This window comes from Antrostomus carolinensis, unplaced genomic scaffold (assembly GCF_000700745.2).
Source record: "Antrostomus carolinensis isolate BGI_N321 unplaced genomic scaffold, ASM70074v2 scaffold20841, whole genome shotgun sequence".
Lineage (NCBI taxonomy): Eukaryota > Metazoa > Chordata > Aves > Caprimulgiformes > Caprimulgidae > Antrostomus > Antrostomus carolinensis.
Window position 1 is genome coordinate 8,134 of NW_010292465.1, and position 19,627 is coordinate 27,760.

Genomic DNA, 19,627 nt, shown 5'->3' on the forward strand with positions numbered 1-19,627 from the left:
GTGTGTACGTGCATTCACGGGGAAAGCTGAGGCAAGTGGAAAGTGGGATGGGGAGTATTTCATTCCAGCTAGTGAGGAGGGGAGTGTTCCCACCTTATATACAAAGACCCAACAACAGATGCTGTAAATCATATCTAAAGAAAAATAAATACTGAAAAAATACCAAACAAGACCTATGCAGCTTTATCCAGGGACACATTTTTTTAATTACCTGTCCTCTACTACACTGTGGATCTTTGAGTATCATATAAGCAACTTAGCCACAGCAGTATGGATACAGAACGGCAAATAATCACAGGTGTTTCATCAGAAACAGATCAGTTATTTCTGTTTAAACAACTGCTTTGCACAGGAAGACAAAAGGTCTGCAGCAGTATTTCAGCAATTTGTAAGATGTCAAAACATACTTCAACTTCCAGTTTAAAGGGAAAAATCTTTGCCTTAAGATGCTCTTCGAATATTACGGGCTAGCTACGGGTGAACTCAACTGTAAGCAAATCCTACTGTGGACTGACAGGGTTCTGTTACTGTACAGGCGACTTGCACATGCACACAACAGTCTTAACCAAGCCAAGACCTGCAATGAATTACACATTTGGCTTTTTACACCAGCCCAGTCTTGTGGAAGAGATTTAAATGGCAAGGTAGGGGACCTGGAGCACCACCCGAGACCAGGGTCTGTAGATAAAGAGAGAACACAGTGCTTTGTTTGCAATGCTGTTTATTTTAGAAAAGCCCCTTTGATCATCTGAATGAAAAATGTGGGCAGAAAAGTCACAAATGTTATAAAACAAAGTTTATTCTGCAATATTTTGTCATAATGAATTGCATCTCTTTGGTAAAAATAAACTTTATAAACATTTTAATTAACAGAGATTAGCATACAAAAAACTAAACTTCTGTAATTCGTTTTCAAAACGAGTAAAGGACTAAACTGGAGGAAAAAGGGTTAGAATTGGTCACCTACTGGCAAAATTATTCTAAACAAACCCAAGGACATTGCTTATGCTACATTAGAAACAAGCTAATGGGAACGGTTTAAAAACAACTCTGGTTCATTTGATCAGAAAGCATTCTTACAATTCACTTTTAAATAAATAATAGTTACAATGAATTGGCAATTATAAAATGTTTTATATCACTATATGGCAGTAACATAATACTTTTAATTATGCACTTTTTAGTTTGAAGAAATGTACATTTATAAAACAGACTTGATAATGGCACTGGCAGTTAGGTGTGAAGAATGTGCTTTAAGATATAATGGCAGGTGCAACATTTAAAATATTCTACCTTTTCTTTTCAATAAATATTTTGACTACACCATTATTAACGTGTATGAGCGTACTTCGCTTTAACCAAAGCTTGTACTTACTTTTCAGGCTGATGAAAAGTTGCAAACCACACAAGTTCCATTTTACAGTCAGATTTTAAAACGTTTGATGTTACTTTTGCAAAAGCAGTAATTTAGTACTGGAATGTGAAAGGCCAATACAAGTTTGAACAGTATTCACATCAGGTTGATCCTGAACGGAGCAGCCTCCCTTGTGCATGACTCTCATACACTTCTTCACTGTATTTAAAGAATTTAATATGGTTCATTAATACTCTTCTTGCCAAAATATATCCAAGTCAACCATTGGCATGAACATTTTACATATGTCACTTAAAAAAAAAAAAGAAACAAAACCAAACAAAACCCAACAATCAAAATAACTTTTAATTATACTCCATTTATACTATATACACCAGGGTCTCTAACTGAGGTGGCAAACAAACCCAAACCCAGTGCTAGGTACGTAAGTGAAAGGAAGGGCAGCTACTCTCCCACTACCAAGAGGAGTGCTCCACAACAGAGCTGGCATCCTTGACCCGCCAAAACACGTGGGCAGAGGCAAGGGACAACATGGTGGAAGAGGTCAGGGGCACAGATCGGCTGCCTTTTCCTTTGGAAGGAGATGGGAAAGTGTGCAGAGCATGGCCCTGCTTCCCCCCTTCCACAGTTCCAGTTCTCCTGAGCTGAAAGCTGTAAGGATGGATGCAGCTTTACCTGCTAACTTCTGATTAGTATGGTTTTATTGCTTGTTGCATATGGTAATTAAATGCACAGTAAGCACCCCAGCCCCATCCCTTCAGAAATGCTGAAGTCATTATCACCAACTGCAGGGTTAACAGCAGCATGGCCACACTCCTAGTAAGTATTAACCTCCTCAAAGTTTATCTGAGGCAAAAAACATAATTCAGAACCAAACCGAACCACAGAGCCGACTACAACCACAGTTTCCAGAATACTTGGACCTTGATCCAGCTTTCACTGGAAGCTACAGAAAAGCTGCAACCACCTTCAGCGTGAGCCAGGCAGTACCCCTCTTCAACAGTGTGCAACTGAAACCACGGCACCGAGCAAAATCCCAGACTGCTAACAGTGTCTGTGTAGCTGTATCCTCGTTTTTGCATTGACACAAACTCTGCCCTTCACAGTTTTCCGTCAAGGTACAAAAGCAACCCGTGAGCATAAAGCAGTTCCACCAAGCATTCACTTCTCCACATCCCAAAATCCTAAGAACCACTGCGTTGGTACTTAATTTTCCTTTAAACAGCATGTTTTACTCCTACTATCCAACAGTAACACATCTGATATCAGATCTAATTGGCTAATGCACCACTTGTGATATCCAGAAGACATACACATCTGCACAGACATTGCCCTGTTACGGGTGTAGGCTAACGGGTGTTGACACAAAGCACGAATGCAGCAGAGTACTTTTCTTCCCTTTCAAGAAATAAAACAGATTATTCTTAAAACTGAAGTAATTGGGAAAAAAAACCCCACAACTTTTTTTCCTAGTGTTTGTGCTTTAAAAAAAATATTGGCTTTAAATTCCAAAACACAAAGAGCTTCAAATAATTCAGGCTTGATCCAACAGCCATTGAGTCAGCGGGAGCACCACAGTTGTCTTCAAGAGGCACTGGAACATGCCCTCAGAGCAACAGACCTTCAGCAGCATGGCTGTGTTGGTATTTAAAGTAGACAGTTTATGGCAGTATTCATGAAGAGACTGGCAAATAAGAAAACAAAAACCAAACCAAAACAAAAAAACCCCTACACTGATCTAAGAAAGGCCTCCAAACAGCCAGAAAAATACCCCGTTAGGGAAAGGTTAACTTTTGGTTGAATCCAGCACTGTTCTCAACAACCAAAACAGTGGATGTTGGTTTCCTAGGTGGCTCTGCTTCTAATTGTCAACCAGCTTGCCCAACACTTGCTGGAAGCAACAGCTTCACATGTTAGGGAGAATATTTATGGCACATCATGCTACCTTTTGGAAACAGGAAAGATGACCTTTGATAGTTGTATACAATTCTGCAACACACTTAAGGCATCCTTATACTTACAGTACTGTTAAAACCCACTTCAACAGAACTGTTTACCCATTTTTGAACAGAAAATTAAAAAAAAAAAAGCCATCACCTACAAGAAGATGTAAGCAATCACCACTGATTTTAGAATTTAAAAATAAAAAAATAATTAAAAAAAAAAAAAGAGGAAAACAGTTCACCATACCACTAAAAGATTTTTGGCCAAAGGATGTCTGGAAACTATAAAGAGATTTTTTTATTGCAAAAAATGAATTGTGAAAAAATTTCTTCCCATAACAGAGAGGTCCTCCTGAGCTACGATGTACATCCAAAGGCTACAGCCTAGCCTCGCCCTGTAGATGCCCCATAAGCGTGGCAGGAGGCTGATCGGACTCACACAGCACAAGGCACAGTGATCTGGGAAACAAAAGGTATGGACAGCCCATGTGACAAGAACAATGAGTGTTGGGGGGGGAGGGGCAAAAATCCCAAAAGCAGTTCAGGGTTCACTGATCCAAAAGTAAGCTGTTCTATTTTGTCTGAGGTAAGGGGTAAGATGTGCCCTTTTCAGCAGCCACTCACCACCAAGGACACCCAAAGCCTCCATCTCGTCCATGTTGTCACCACCTTCAACTGTTGGGTTCTCTTTTCCCTCCAAATCAGTAAAGGGGAGCAGAAAGGTAGATGTTGCAGGACTACACAGCTACTACATACTCAACAGTGGTGGTAACACAAGGACAACATCAAACCTGGCAAGTGGCAGCTTTCCCTGTGGGCTACATCCATGGTGCATGTATGCATACATGCATCTGCATGAAAAGGACACCACCCCCCACCCCGCCCAAAACCAGGGCAATTGGTCTTAAGAGGAAAAAAAACCAAAACCCCACCCTATTTTTCTTCAGGAGTCTGACCTGCACACAGCAGACATGGGGGAAGGAGTTAAAAAAGAAAACTGTGGGTGGTACCCACCTCAGCTACCCCTCATGCCCACTCTTCCAGGGGGTACTTAGCATCTTGCTGTGAAAACAGCTCCTGGAGTGCTACAGGTTTTCAGACGCTGTGTCAGACGGGCTGAGAACTGCAGCCACTCGGAGCTGCTTCACCAGCGTTTCCACAGGACCTGTCTCAGAAGAGTGACGAGGGGATGAGTGGGAGGAGGCAACCAAGGCCAGAACCCTTTTTTTCCCCTTTTCCTTTTTTCCTCTTCCTTTTTAATCCTGTCCATGGAAGTCAGAGCCCTTAGAGCAAAATTCACCTCTGCAGATGGGGCCAGCAGAGATGCAAATATGATCCACAATGTGCATCTGAACAAATATATCTCTGGGGGGAAAAAGAAAAATAAATCAACTATTAAAAAGAAAAAAAAAGCGCTATTATTGAGAAGTATGCTTTCCGGTTTTCACAAGTCATGCATCTCTTCTAATTTGAGAAGATTAAATATTTTTTTTTCTTTTTAGGCAGTGATTTAAAAATAAATGGCTAAATTATAGTTAGCGCCAAAAATAAAAAAGCAATGAGTCCTCTTATGGCTTTGATCTCCCTTGTGAAGGGTAAAAGTAGAAGAGTATTGCCACAATTAAAAAAAATATATGTATATATTCAACACTGACAAACATACTATTTTTTCCTTTGCTTGTGACAGTGGGTCTTTGCAGTACTTATTAAGGAACTCAAGCACGTTTGGATGCCAGCAAGGTGGAGCAGAGACCCTGCTGCTTCTTTCAACTCCTCATCAATTTCTTGACGTAACTCCTTGAGTGCTTTGTTGCTAGGCTGACTTTCCTCAGAGGTATCTACACAAGGTTGTGATGCATATCCACTGTCTCCAAGAGGATCATCTTCATAGTCAACGTCTGTATCCACTTCGCTGTGAAATCCTTCGCTGCCATCGCTTCCATCATGGCTGCTCTTGGAGATAAATTCATACACCTCGTCAAGGGAAGACAAGGAAGACACGCTAGACCTAGAAGCACAGCGCTGGGAACCCATGCTGCTGGCACTGTAGTTGTGATCCTCCTTTGGATCAATATTGGTGGCTGCAGAATCATTTTCTTGCAGATTTATGGAACTGGGAGGATTGAATGCACTGCCGTAACTCCTCTTCTTAGGTGTCTTCAGAGGCTGAGGTTTCTCACCTATTAAAACAAGATCTGTCAGTAAGCAAATACTGCAAATGAGCACACTATGGCTGGCTGACTGCAAAGTAAGCTGAACGTGAGCACTTAAGGGTCGTAATAGCTTGTGCACATTTCCTGTTATCCACAGAGGACAACAGTCTTCAGCTAATCACAACTAGGAGCTGGAGAAACAGAGAAGTAGCTAAGAAAGTCTCATTACTATCTAGCACAAAGAGTGGAGGGGAAGAATTTGACAGGAAAAACAAAATTAGCTGGGGGGAGGGGGGAGGAAGATGGTTCTATAAAACCCTGATGCTAACAGAAAGAATAATCAAACCAGAATTGCTTCTTGACTGCTTGTACTATTCGGGAACTAGACCATACTCATTTCCTGAAACTTTCTAGTTTAGCTACTGGGTAGAGAAGAAAGAATAAAAAATGGCTTATGCTTACAGTCCAACATCCCTTGCTGAATGGAAGTATTTAATAGCATCATTGCAGTAGCAGCATCAATATCGGATTCTGTGAAGGAGAAGCAGCAAAAGGTTAGATCTCAGGTAAGCCCAACCAAATTAGGTGCCTAGAACATACAAAGAATATATATTTACATATATTGGCCGAAAATAAAGAGCAAGTGGGAAAAAAATGTACAAATTCAGAGCATGACTCTTACACAGTGCAGTACAGTTACAGAACAGTCTCGTATCTTGATATTCAAAAGCTGAATTCTCACATTGCACTTACCAAAGCAGAAGCCAAGAATCATCGACATTAACTAGACATTCATATGACGATGCTGTTGCTATACTTATCAACAAGTGGCTTTTGTTTGTACCGGCTGAGAGAGAAAGATTACGCACATGGCAGAGCAAAGCATCTCAGCAGCTTCATACCCTGGTGACATGAAGACGCAAGGCTGAGGAACGAAGGTGCCCGTTAACGCAGCACTAATTCAGCACACCTCTCTCCTGCTGCAGTATTTTTCACACTAACAACAAGTCAAACGGAAGAAATCGAGAAGACAAGCAGGGAAAGGGCACTGAACTGCTCGAGCTAGAAAGCCTGGGGATCTAAATAATAAATAGGCACTTTAAAAGGCTCGGGTGAACTGTGGTGCTTTCAGCTATGGCGACAAGCGCTGCTGTTAAACGCCATCCTTTGCTGCACGGAGTGCACTGCTTACATCTCCAAAAGGGCACCTTGAGAATATTATAGCAAAGAGTGACATTTGTAGCCAAAATCAGGTGAAAAGGAAAAGAAACAAGCACGCCTTTCCCCACTCATTTCAGGACACACTCATGCAGTTTAAAAAAGAGGAAAACCAAGGTCCTCCTTTGCTCATGTCAGCTGTGGATGATGGAGAGACAGGCTATAGATTCTTTATACAGGAGAGAAACATGTAAAACTATATATATAGTGTTTTATATACATATAAAAACACTATATATAGTTATAATATATATAAAACTATATATATAGTTACAATATATATATACACACTATATGTATATAGTGTGTGTATATATATAGTGTGTGTGTGTGTGTGTATATATACACACTGTATGTATACATATATACACACACACACACTGTATGTATACATATATATAAACACACACACACACACACACACACACAGTATGTATACATATGCTGGATATATCCTGGGCTAACCAGGCAAAAGAGGAGAAAGAGACAGTGGGCTCTCACAAGAACCTTGGTGTCTCAGACCAAAAGACCCCATCCAAGGTGTAGAGATGTATGTACATATGAGCGGTAAGTGGGGAAGCAGGGCTGGAAGGTGCTGGCAGCAAGGAGAACGGGCTCTCAGTCCTGTTGAACTGGAACTGGGAATTGCCAAAGTGAAACATCAGCAATGTCATTTTTGCTGGCATTTTTCCCCCCCTCAGCCCCCATTAATGTATTAACTATGTTACTGAATTTGAGGGGAGGGTTAGTAGTGGGAGGGGGACTGCAGAACTGTCAGTTTGGCTGCCTTATCATATATAATTGCCCTTAACCTCATCTTGGTTAAGGAGAAATTTGAAGATGAAATAGAACCCCTGAATTTACAGGGGGTAAATTTATGTATCCAACTGACAAAAAGAAATTGAAAAAAAAAAAAAAAAAAAAAAGAAAGAGAAGAAACACTTCTGCAGTGACTTCTTAGCAGTGCTCTGCGTCACCGTTGACGTGCTTTGGCTCCATTTGCAATTGCTGTCCTCGATAAAGCAGTATGTCCCAAATTTATGCTTGCCCAGCAGAATGGCTGAGGAAGCACCTTATTGCAAGGAATTCTTTCATCTGCACAACAGCTGCCCTATACAACCCCTGGAACATTAATGGCTTTCCTCTAATGCCAGGGAGATGCTGAACATGTTCACCAAGATGCAGAAATTAAATGAGAGCAGATACACGTCATTTTGGCACCTCCAGAGTAGCCAAGTGCAGTACTGACCATCAGACTGGCAACCTCCAAGCCTGTCATAGGCCATACCAGCAAAACCATTAAGAGTGGCAGGATTTCTTGTATTCTCTAACAAGCTCTGAGAATCCCGGGTCTTCCCAAGGAAACATATTCCTCCTGCAGTCCTGCGGCTAGAGGAGACCCAGCAGCCCTGCAGCAGCCAGCCAGCCAGCCAAGGATGCTTCCTTGCTGCCAGGTACCACCGTAAAACCTCCATCTGGATGTGGTTGTGGTAATCATCATCTTGTGGACCAGGCTGCTGCTCGGTCTTTAAAATACCTTGGCTTTGCTGTCTAACCAATATTTCAGATTTGTGGCCAGAAACTGTAAGTAACCTTCTCACCTCAACAGCCCACTGCGCTAGCAAAACTAGAGAGCTGGATGTCTGCTATGCTGCTGAAGTCCTACTTCACTGGTGGCTTTTTATTATCCTGTTGAAAGAGCTTTAGCAATACTCCTCTACAACAAATTAACACGATTGTTTTTTTCTTGGGATCAACCCTTTTAAAAAAGAGCATGATTGACTTTTCCAAACTTTTTAAAAAAATGACTATTTTTAATGAGGATAAGCCTTCAGTGGATTAAGCTTTATTACTGAGGTACAAGACCTGCGCTCAACAGGCTTCTAAAGAAATGCTGCCATATCCCAGCATGCTGTCTAGCTCCCTCTTGGTACCAAGGCCCACAAAAATGTTTTAAAATGAAGAAAAATATTTTAAAAGTACATATGGGAAAATCACAGAATGTTGGGGATTGGAAGGGACCTCAAAAGATCATCCAGTCCAATCCCTCTGCCAAAGCAGGAACCTAAACGAAATTACACAGGAAGGCGTACAAAATGAAGTAACCACCTTCTTTTCAGCAGCTGTTGCTACTTCTATTTGCATTTGACTGTCAATGAAAAACAAATTTTCATCTTAAAGTCACTTTTTTTTTTTTTTTTTTTTTTTAAATCTGAATCTGGCTGTCTGTGTTTCATCATGGAAAGCAAAAGTAGAAACCCCTAGGACAGAACTCTGGCCAAGTCCTTGTTACTCTAACGCTCATTAAGACCTGTAAGAGTAGGTATATCCCAGTGGGCTGAGGAAGGAGTTGCCAGAAAGACAAGCAGTGCTGCACTTCAGCAGGGATTCCCTGAAAATAAACACCAAAAACCCCCCCAAAACCCAGGTATGTAAGTGTCAAACAACTGCCAGAACAGCGGTGCCAGCTACTGCAGGGACAACCAGGAGGGATGGGCACCTTCTGAAACATCACCTACAGACAATGATGTTTAACTTGCTAGACAGGGAAGTGAGTTTTGGCAGTGAGTTCCTGCCATGGCTAGAAGAGATCACTCATCCACAGTAATATCCTGAGCATGACCTGGTCTGATCCAATCTTTCTCCACCAAGTTTTGGTTTCTGTTAACTGAACTTAGGTCTTCCTGCATAACTACACTGGCAATAACACCAGCTTGTGTTACCGCCAACTTTTTGGCAAGCGAGTGAAAAGTATCACACAGTTGTGAAATACTCCTCTGAATTGTTCCATGAAAGCAAATCCTGTCATGCTCTCCCACCCACCTGTATCAAAAACAACCAACTTTAAGGCACTCCTGTGGCCACATCCCCAAGTTTTATACATTAAAGTTTGCTACCTTTTGTTCTCAGTAACCAATAAAACTAGTGTAGAGATATGTAGTTTTCAGACTGGTTTTCTACTGAACTATTCATTCTTTAAGTGCACCTTTAATGATTGGACTCAATGATCTTAAAGGTCTTTTCCAATCTAGGTGATTCTGTGATTCTGTTAATTAGATCATATTTGGGATTGATGTCTACTAAATACTTTGCTGGCAGAACAAGATGGCCCCTGTTACATCTTGAAATGCATTTTATGTATTTAAACTTAATACACGAGTGGCTAATATAATAAGTGTGTGATCTGCTACCTCAGTTTGTTTCATAATCTAGCAGACCCTTCAGAGCAGGTCCGTACACAACACCAGCTGGACTTCAGTACACGCTTGTGACTAAAACCAGGGGAACAGAGCAAAAGAAAATTAAAGGCTTACCTTTGAGAGATCGGCCATGATTCTGCTGAAGAACTGAAGTTAGGTAGGGAGGGGACGCTGACCTACTGAAAAGAAATTCAACAAGTCAAAGCCAAGCCTTAATTAGCCAAATGATTTGTACAAAGTATAGTAGACACAATACTATGATCATACAAAGGTAAGAACAAAACCAACCCAAACGCTACAGTTTGGTGGACAAGCAATTTCTATTGCCCTCAGCAGACAGCTTGACACATTGGTTGATGGTTTATGTAGCACTATAAGCCATCATCAGTGTTCAGAAAACATCTCAAAACACACACACTAAGCAAAAGTCTTGTTGGCAAGAGATACTCACTTCTACAGATTTTATGTACCTGCCTAAAGGCTAGATTTTAAACAAAGATAGATATTTTTAGTAAGTAAAACACAAATATGAACAACACATTAGCTCATATGGGGACGCTTAGAGCCCAGGAGCAACAGAATAGGCTAGAAACAGTTGTGTCTGTCTGCTCTTCAAAATAGCGGTGGGAGATTAACAAAAATGAAAGGTAGTGTTCTACAAAAAGCTGGGGAAGAACAAAACCAAAACAAAACAAGAAATCTACTAATTTTTAAAGTTCTAAAGCTGGGCTGGTTTAGTGATGCAGTCTGCTTTTTTGCATTACCAGACCAGCTTTGCACCTGGCAAAGTACCACTTAATACCTAACAGAATAGCAAGTTAAAGCTTTCACATGGTCTTCTTCTACACACCCAGCCCTAGTTAATCAGTTCATTATAAATTACTAGCAAACAGTTAGAAATAAATACAACAGAAATAGTACACAACTATTAAAATTGCATGAAACGCAGCAATATGCATCTATTATATTATCGCTAGAAGAATTCAAAGGGTGATGAGCAGAATTTCCAGAATTCACCTGTAACAGCAGCCTCACAGGATGAATGGAGTGATTTCTATCACTAAGATGTGTTTATCTTTTACATTTATCATATTTATGCATCTTTAATTTCCAAAATAAAGCATGGCCACAAATCCCCCTAAAAATAACAGAGCTGCTAAGTACTTTATATTTTTTTTTAAATTACTGGTCTTGATCATTAATTAAAATCCAAACAATTACTTCAGTTTTTAAAATACCTTCTTAAAACTAAAATCTTCATTCTTTAAGTTGAATTTTGAACAAAATATTTGTCACTCACTGCTGCTGTGGCTGCACACACCTTAACAACCCTGAGATCAGCTACTCTGCACAGCTATTTATGAAGGGTGCCCATTTAATATTCTTGCTGCTCCAACCAACTTGCCATCATAGTATCCAAACTCAGCTGGCCGTTGTTAAAGTGCTCCAAATGTTGGTGTAGTGCAGGAGGGAAAAAAATATATATTTTTTTAAAAAAAGCTTGAAATGCATCATCTGAGCTATGTAAGGAGCTCTTGCAGCACTGCAGCCTACCTGGCGCTGGTAACCTAAGCTACTGAAAATAAGAGTAATATTTAAGCACCTCCCAATGTGAAAAAGATCCAGGGGAGTTCAGTGCAAAGATGCAAAACTTGAGTTCACTGTCTGGTTTGTTTTCTTGTGGGGGTGATGGAGTGCAAAGGGAATAGATCCAAAAAACGGGGGAAAAATTTAAAAATAATAATAATTAAAAAGTCACAAGGAGAGCAATGGACCCACCCCAACACAGCTGGCTCTGCAGTCTGCAGGTAAATTGTACAAAGAGATGCTAAACATCTCCACCCTTTCGCTTCAGCTCAGATCCTTCAAGAATCTTATCCACACAGAACATTCCTACAGCAAATTCATGCTTAGTATTGATTAAGACAGGCTACACATAAGGTATTTGAAAGATGAGGACCCTGGCCATCCCCGGAGCCCAGGGGTATAATACATGTAGTACTGGAAACAGAATGCAGCCAGGGGCCTTGTGCCGACTTGTTGAACAAGCTGTGAAGGAACAAAATGCACCAGTGATGCCAATCACCGATGATAATACAAATGTCAGTTTAACTAGACACAGATTACAGCTTTGGAAAGCTTCTGCTCAAAGTAACACTTTACATTTTATTTTAAAATGCTGCTGAATGATAGGTATATTCCCATCTAACACACTGTAAAATAATTATGAACACAAGCCCTCCCACAGAAAAATTCAGAGACTCTCACAGTCAAACTGTAGCATCACCCTGTAGCTAAATTTGGACAGTCCTTCCAGCCTCTCTCCAGCTATGCTTCTGGGCTTTCTCTTTCTCTCCACACACAAGGCAGTCCCGTGGGGGCCCTTCCCCAAAATTGAACCAGAATTTAAATCTAATCCAATAATTTTTCAACATGGAAGGGAAAAACAGAAATCTGTTTTTTCTGTGCATGAGTGAAAGTCCTACAAATGTTTCTATTATTAAAGGAAAATAAACCAGCTTTCACTAGGGAAAAGTCAGGTGTCCTAAGATGCTGTTTTCATTTTGTTGTCCTTACAAATACAAGCACTGCCAAGTCCTTCACCTATGGAAATCAGTGGGAATTTTGCCATGTGGCTTCATTAGGACCAGGATTTCCTTGTAATTGTGATTGTTGGCAAGTATGACTAGTCCTTCAGTGAAGGGAAAAAGTTATTGAAAACAACAGCTTGAAATTGAAGTCCTGATCTCACAAGCACTTCAGCGTTCAGATAAAATCTCTCCTTCCCTATACCCAATTTCAGCACATTGTATTTATACCAGCTAGGTAAATCATACCTCAATGCTTGTATCCTCGGACTAATCTTGAAGACCTTGGAGATATTAAAAGCTTAACTGGTCAAAGCTCTGAACAACCTGCTCAAGGCTGTGTCCGTCTCGATCCTCTGCTCCTCTCTCTGGACAGACAACATCCAGAGGTCCCTTTTCATCTGTATTATTCCCCAAACTTTAAAATTTGAGCATGTTAACATAGATACAGTGTTAACAAAGCTTTCAAGGACCAAACCCTCACTTGAGTTGTACTGAAAAACAGAAGTCCATGCCCTTACATAGAAACATTAATGCTCGTAAAAACATTATCACCTAGAGTCTAATTACAATAGTTTCAACAATCTTTGTTCTCATAAAACAAAGCCTGACAATACCACCAGCCATCCAATTTCACATCAGAGTTATTTTAGCAATGCCCCCGTTCCAGTAGAAACCTGGAAAACAGGACATTTCTGCCCAGCCATTCAAACCTGAGATGACCCTCTATAGCTCAAGACAGCTGGAAAGTCAGAGATCACTTTTACATCTCACAGGTTACAAGCCCACCTGGAAGAGCCCAGGCCACGCATTCACCTGCTGCCAGGCAGCTAAGGCTTGCACGGGGGTGCCAGCGCCCAGGGTCAACGTCCGTTGGACCCTTAGAAACATCTGCTCAACGCTATCAGTTTTACATCCTGCTCCAGTAATCCCAGTTCCTCCTGTTTGTTATAAAAACTCATCACAGTAAGGTTAAGGCATAGGGCAATGTACAGAGACCTTAATTATCTCTTATCTCACCCAAATTCTTTGCTGAACTAGATAAACCGGCCACGTGCCTACCTAACAACTGAGCTCACCAACAGCAACCAGTTCTTCTCTGCTTTCTGTCCTCCTCCTCCTCCTCTCTGTCCCACCTCTACAGGCTGACCCAGCTGCTGTTCCTCTTCCTCTACTGAGGACACATGACATTGACTTCAAATTCTCCAAAAGCTATTGCCTAATCCTAAAATGTGCCGGATGAGGAAGCCCTGATTTCAGAAGTCTTGCATGCTCCACCTCAGAGTATGTTTATGGTAAAGGTTGTTCTTCCCATTCCTGCCGCAAAATGCTTTTAGCAGCATTGGAGAAAGACACCCCTCTCTCAGAGCAGACTCTCTAAGCACTTCAGATCATAGAGAAGTTGATTGTTTTTGACAACAGTATAGAATATATAAATTTTATATCCAGATGAGTGACTTACAGGAGAAGACAGACACCTCCTTCCAAGCTAGCAGCACCAGGCACCCTAGATCAGTCCTGGTGAATTGTGCTTGAAGGAGGATTTTGCTCCAGTTCCTGGGACTGCCTGACCTCCAGAGAAACGGGGCTCACCAGTAAGCACCCAGCACAGCCCCGACCTCCTTATTTTAAACTCTCCCACAGTTACAAAGACAACTGGGATAGGAACCCCAGATCTGCTATCTGGGAAGCCTGAGCTTGTTACATCTCCCCACCTCATCTAGCCTATCTCACCTAAGCCCCACTCAAATTCTTCTCTGGGGTGGCAGCCGGTAACAGCACATCAACATTTGCATCGGCATTTCCTCTGCTGGGTGGAATAACGTGACCACACGCCCTACTCAGACGAGAAATTTCACCTACCTTGGTGGTGACGCTGGCGGAGTATAAAATGCAAGTGCTGAGGGAAAGGGCTGCTTTTTCAGTGCTTGGACAAGATTAGGTTTATATTCTGGATCAACACACCATAATGAACCTTTTCCATTCACCTGCAAGAAAGAAATACTGAAAATTAGAAAATCCAGGGGCCAGGGTGTTGCAGTCATATCTAATTTAATATTCCCAAGATGCAGCACGGTGCAATAACGTAGGCATCCAGCACCGTACAGCCGGCGTACCTCATCCTCAGGCAGCTCTGACCCCTGCGTGGAAAGCAGACGCTCCCAAACTGAGTGTATAGTCCCCAAACCCTCCTTATATGGGATGGAAGCACCTGTCTTTCAGCTTGGGATGGTGTCTCCAAAGCCCCATTTCCATCCATGTTCTCCCACTGAAAGCTGTAAACCTTATTTAAACACTTGTTAAATACAGCTGTAAATTCAAGTGTCTGCCCAGGCACCAGTGAATTGATCTTTTGATTAACAGGTTTCTAAGTAAGAAACCAAAGTGCCTTTCCCTTTGCTTAGATATGGCCACATACTCATTTAACTTTGCAACACCCTGTCAAAGCAACTTGCTACGTGCACAGCTACAAAATAGATTATTCCCACTTTTTCAAAATCTGAAAACCTAATTCATGATGCACCTAACAAGATAAGCATCACTGAGCTACTCATTCTTGATATTAAATTTGATATGCCAAAAGTTAAGCAAGATAAAGCACCTCCTGCTCTTCTCAAGGGTTTCTTCACATTTTTACTATATAAAGAAAAAAACCTGTTTTTTGAGCCTGCTAGTTCTTGAAACATAAAGTGGAAAATTTAAAACAATTCTGACCTGACAGATCAGCTAACAGCTCTACAGGTAGTGGTCCTGGGTTTTTTGGGGGGAAACAGTTGTGTACATGGCAGAAGGATGGGGCAGCTCTACACCTGAACGGGAAGATCTTCCTATATAATTTTTGGGGGAAAAGTCTCAGAGCAAAAACCCAAGCTTCATGGAACACTTCTTGTGAGCCCACAGGGGCCGGGTGGCCTCCTCCTGCTAGTATCAACGGGGTGTTAATGCCATTTTATGGATGGACACTCCATGAGTTCTTTAAGACTGAAAAAGACCCACAAATCATGTAAGTCTGTGGTCCTAGTTAAGTCACAGGACTTTTCCTGAAAAGAGGAAATGTTTTGCTATCAATAGTGAAAAATTAAATCAAAGAGAGCTCCAGCTGAGAATCAGAGAGATGCTACTCTGTAATTTTATTTGAAGCCACTGCCTTTCACAAAGATCTCTGACCTGCAGCATCTCTCAGAGTTATTTTTTAACCTGAATCATTCTTACACTCATCTTTTCACGCTAAAACTGAGCACAGCCTACAAGATACCTATCAAGAAGCTTACCTTTAATTAAACAGCCAATTCCTTCACCCTGATGACCAGCAGGATGATTTAGCCAGCTAGGTACTAATGGGGAGTATCCTCCCCACTGGCTCCATCCATCATCTCAACGACAGACTAACACCCCGATCCCTTCCTTATGCCTCTCCCAGAGCTGGACCATTTCCCTGGCTGACCAGCCACCTCATTACTTTTCCCCTGTAAAAAACTGCCTACCTCTGGCCTTTCCCCCCTCTCTTTCAGTAGCTTTGAGGGTCTCACCCTCAGGGAGCAGCAGGAACTTCCCCAAACCAGCACACCCCTGCTCTACACCATTTTATCTGCTACTTTAGGTGAGAACCTCCACTTGATGCCTAATTCAGCTCAGCTGTGGGCTGCAGCCAGGATGGGGTTAGTTCCCCTCTTTCATCCTCCCAGCCACCTACTCCCACCACCTTGCTGCCCTGATAATATAACACAGTGATGTTGCGTGGGCATTTGCAAGAGGGAGCTGAACCAGAGCACACCCTGAAGCCATACAGACACTCAGTCCAATGCAAGAGGCGATAAACAGAGTGACTTCTTCTTTGGGTAGTAAGATTGGGTTAGGTGTGAAGGGAAACCAAGCTTCCACCCACCATTATTTGAACTATAAGCAGGCATAGAGCAAAAGAGATGATGCCCATGGGACATGTGCCATTGCACTCACATCTGCTGCTTAGCAGAGACACAAGGTGAAAGCCAACACAGGTCTGAAGTTAGTGCCATGCTTTAAGGGGAAGCCATGCACAACTGGAGCTGGAAACCCCGTAAAACACAGATACATCCAGCTCTAAAACAAACCAGCGGACTAACCACAGCAACAAGAGACTGTGCCATTTCTCCCAGCAAAGACAAAGTCTAGGCAATTCAAAATGCTAAACAGTCTTTGGAGGTTACTATTAGTTAACTCTATCCTAGCCAAACCAGGACACTATTTCATGTCAACAGTGGGGCAACTGTTGATGTGCTAGCTGAAATGTAGGTGTAACTTTTCTTTATGACCTACCGAAGTATCCTTCCAGAGTCAGCACAGAGCAGCCACCTGACTGTTTTGACTCTCCACCTCAAAATAAGCAGGCAGTTAAATTGTTCTGAGATTATTTTTTGATCTTTCATATCTTCCGCATCTTTCTGACATTTCTTATTTGTCTTGCAGGATTTCATCTAGCCAAATAAAGAAAATTGGCAAGGACAATAATTCCTGCATTTTCAAGCGCTGGACTATTTCATAACAACAGTAAGTTTCCAGTCCCCAGCGTTCTGGGGCTTGATTATAGAAACATGGGTCGGAAACAAGATGCCCCCCATGGAGCAGCCCTGTCCTTTACCTTTACCACCACCCTGCCATGGTCCCTCCTCTGCTAGCAGTGAAGCATGACCAGATCAGTGAGGAAAGCCCAAGGAGCGACCGAAGGGGGCCTACAAGAAAGCTGGAGAAGGACTTTGTCCAAGGGCATGTAATGATAGGATGAGGGGTAACAGTTTTAAAATGAAAGAGGAAAGATTTGGATTAGGCATCAGGAAGAAATTCTTTCCTGTGAGGGTGGTCAGACACTGGAACAGGTTGCCCAGAGCAGTTGTGGATGTTCCCTCCTTGGAAGTGTTCAAGGCCAGGCTGGATGAGGCTTTGAGCAACCTGGTCTAGTAGAAGGTGTCTCTGCCCATGGCAGGGGGGTTGGAACTAGATTATTTTTAAGGTTCCTTCCAACCCTGTCCCTGCGCTGCAGAGAGTCCTCCATGAGCTTCAGCCCTGGGCAGCGGCCCCAGCTCCGTTGAGCATGGGCAGTTCTCACCAGCTGCTTCCCCCTGAGCTAGGAGAACCACTGGAAAACATTGTGTGTGTGCATGGAGGTATATTGTACATTCACCAAGAGGTTTATCAGATAACAGACATCTCTCTCCTACCTCTACACGCTTATAGATGGGACCTGCTCTTTGCCCGAACAGCTGAATAGCCACACAGATTGTTTGCCACCATCTCTTGTCAAAAAAAAAAAGATAAACTCGAAAAGAAGAAAAAAAAAAAACCCCTGAAACTACTAAGAAGAAGAAAGGCAGATCTCTTGGAAGATATTCAAGCCCTGTCTCCCCCGACCTCCAGAGGAGACAGTGGCAGGGCCACAGCCACATGGGCAGTGGAATACCAGATTGGTGCTTTATGTGGATGTCGCTCCTGCCTCCTTGCACCTTTTCTCCCCAGTGGTACCGATTAATACCACAACTGTAAAAACAAGTCTAGCAAAGAGCAGGGAGACTCTTCAGGGCTTCCAGCTACAAACCCCTTTTCACTTCATGACCTCCCATGCCGTATATCAGACACTTCTCCCTCAAATAAAGCAATATCCCACTGTAAACCTCTCTCCCCCCAACTCCAAGGCTATGTGACAGTACTTAAGATGTAAAGAGCATTAGCAAGATCTTCTGAGGATCACTAGCTCACAATCACACCTCCACACCTTCAGGGGCACCAGAGCCACAGCAGGTAGGCTGGAAGGCAAGCAGGTGTCCCAGGGACCAGCTCCAGCACTGTCCCCTTGCTTTCCATCAGCTCCAGCTCCCAACCACCATTACCAGAGACCCACTGAAACCTCATTTGTCTGGATGACTGCAGACATGAGCTCAACTGCAACTCTAATAAGAAAGGGTATTTTTGCTCCCAAGTCTATCACCTGGGGTACACCTTGACAAACCACTTAGATACAGGAGCACCACAACATATGCACACATAAAGGGTAATGTCTGTTTTACCAGGGCAGAGATTTGATGTACGTACATCCTGTTTCCACGGCATGAGAAGTTCCTCCTCTTGACTGCAGTGCTGGCTCATAAGACATCTCAAAGCAGTTACTTTCCCTTCAGTGCCCTTCAACTCATTAAAAGAAAACTGTAATGTACAACATTTTTCAGCAATCCCAGCAAGGACAGCCTCCCCTCAAGCTCTGCTGAATGCCATCACAGACGTCTGAACACCCGCAGCCTGCTGCAACAGACAGGGGAAAGCTATTTGGGTGGCTGACACAAATACGTGTGCAAACAGAATGACCATCCACAGCTACATCTGCAGGATGATGTGGAGCAGCTCAGTGGAAATAGCTCTGCAGAGTGAGAGAGTTGGTGCTGGGGGATCACCTGCACGTGCCTTGGAGGTTTTTAACTCCAGATCTGCTACAGCAGGGTCTTGTGGACAATGTCTAGGAGCAGTCAGAGCACAGCAAGCACACTCCTGCAGCACCTCTTCCAGGTTAGCACCAGCCAAAATTAATCCAGGTGTCCCGCAACTGCCCTGCAGTGCCAGCTCATGTGGCTAAGTGCGGGAAAAATCGGGAGACTCACTTTGAAAGGTGAAGTCCAAACCAAAATATTAGTGTTATGGCAAACATGAAGACAGACTCTTCCCACTTTTGCTGCCAGACCTCCAAGAGATGATTTCGTAGCTGATGGCCAGCAGCAATAGCCAGGGAGGTGTCGGAAAGCAGCCTGCCCTGGGATGGGGGGCACAGACCCTTCCCTCCTGGAAGACATTTACACTCTTCCAATACAAGAGCCCAGATTCATCTGAAAGGCTTTAAAACCCTTCTTACCCTGATGTTACAAAGTAAAACATACTCCTTTCATGCAAGGTGCCACAGGCACCTCTGCTTCCACGGGCACTTGAGACAGAAGAAAGCTGACTATGTGCTCACTTTGAGACACAATTAAGATGCCATTAACAAAGAAAAAATGGAAGAAAATAAAGAATTATCTTGTCCTCTCAGAGAAGCACCTAGAGGCACTGCTAGGTGCGTGGCTGCAGGCAACACAACCAGTCAGAGAAGCTTGCAAGCTACGGCTGCTCGCTACAAGAAGTGACACCTGAGAAG

General features: G+C 42.7%; 1 protein-coding gene across 2 annotated transcripts in view; it reads right to left on the minus strand.

Moving 5' to 3' along the window:
• Positions 1-4,363: 4,363 nt before the first annotated feature.
• FOXN2 (forkhead box N2) overlaps positions 4,364-19,627 on the minus strand; it is an 18,374-nt gene continuing 3,110 nt past the window's right edge. Inside the window, exons 2-5 of one of the 2 annotated variants that reach the window (XM_010176980.2) lie at positions 14,341-14,465; positions 10,004-10,068; positions 5,934-6,002; positions 4,364-5,498 (exon numbers count right to left, since the gene is read on the minus strand). In XM_010176980.2, the coding sequence (XP_010175282.1) occupies positions 4,981-5,498; positions 5,934-6,002; positions 10,004-10,068; positions 14,341-14,465 (777 nt within the window). In that variant the 3' untranslated portion in view covers positions 4,364-4,980. The remainder of the gene's footprint in view (positions 5,499-5,933; positions 6,003-10,003; positions 10,069-14,340; positions 14,466-19,627) is intronic. The other variant, XM_010176981.2, reaches the window with a different exon arrangement.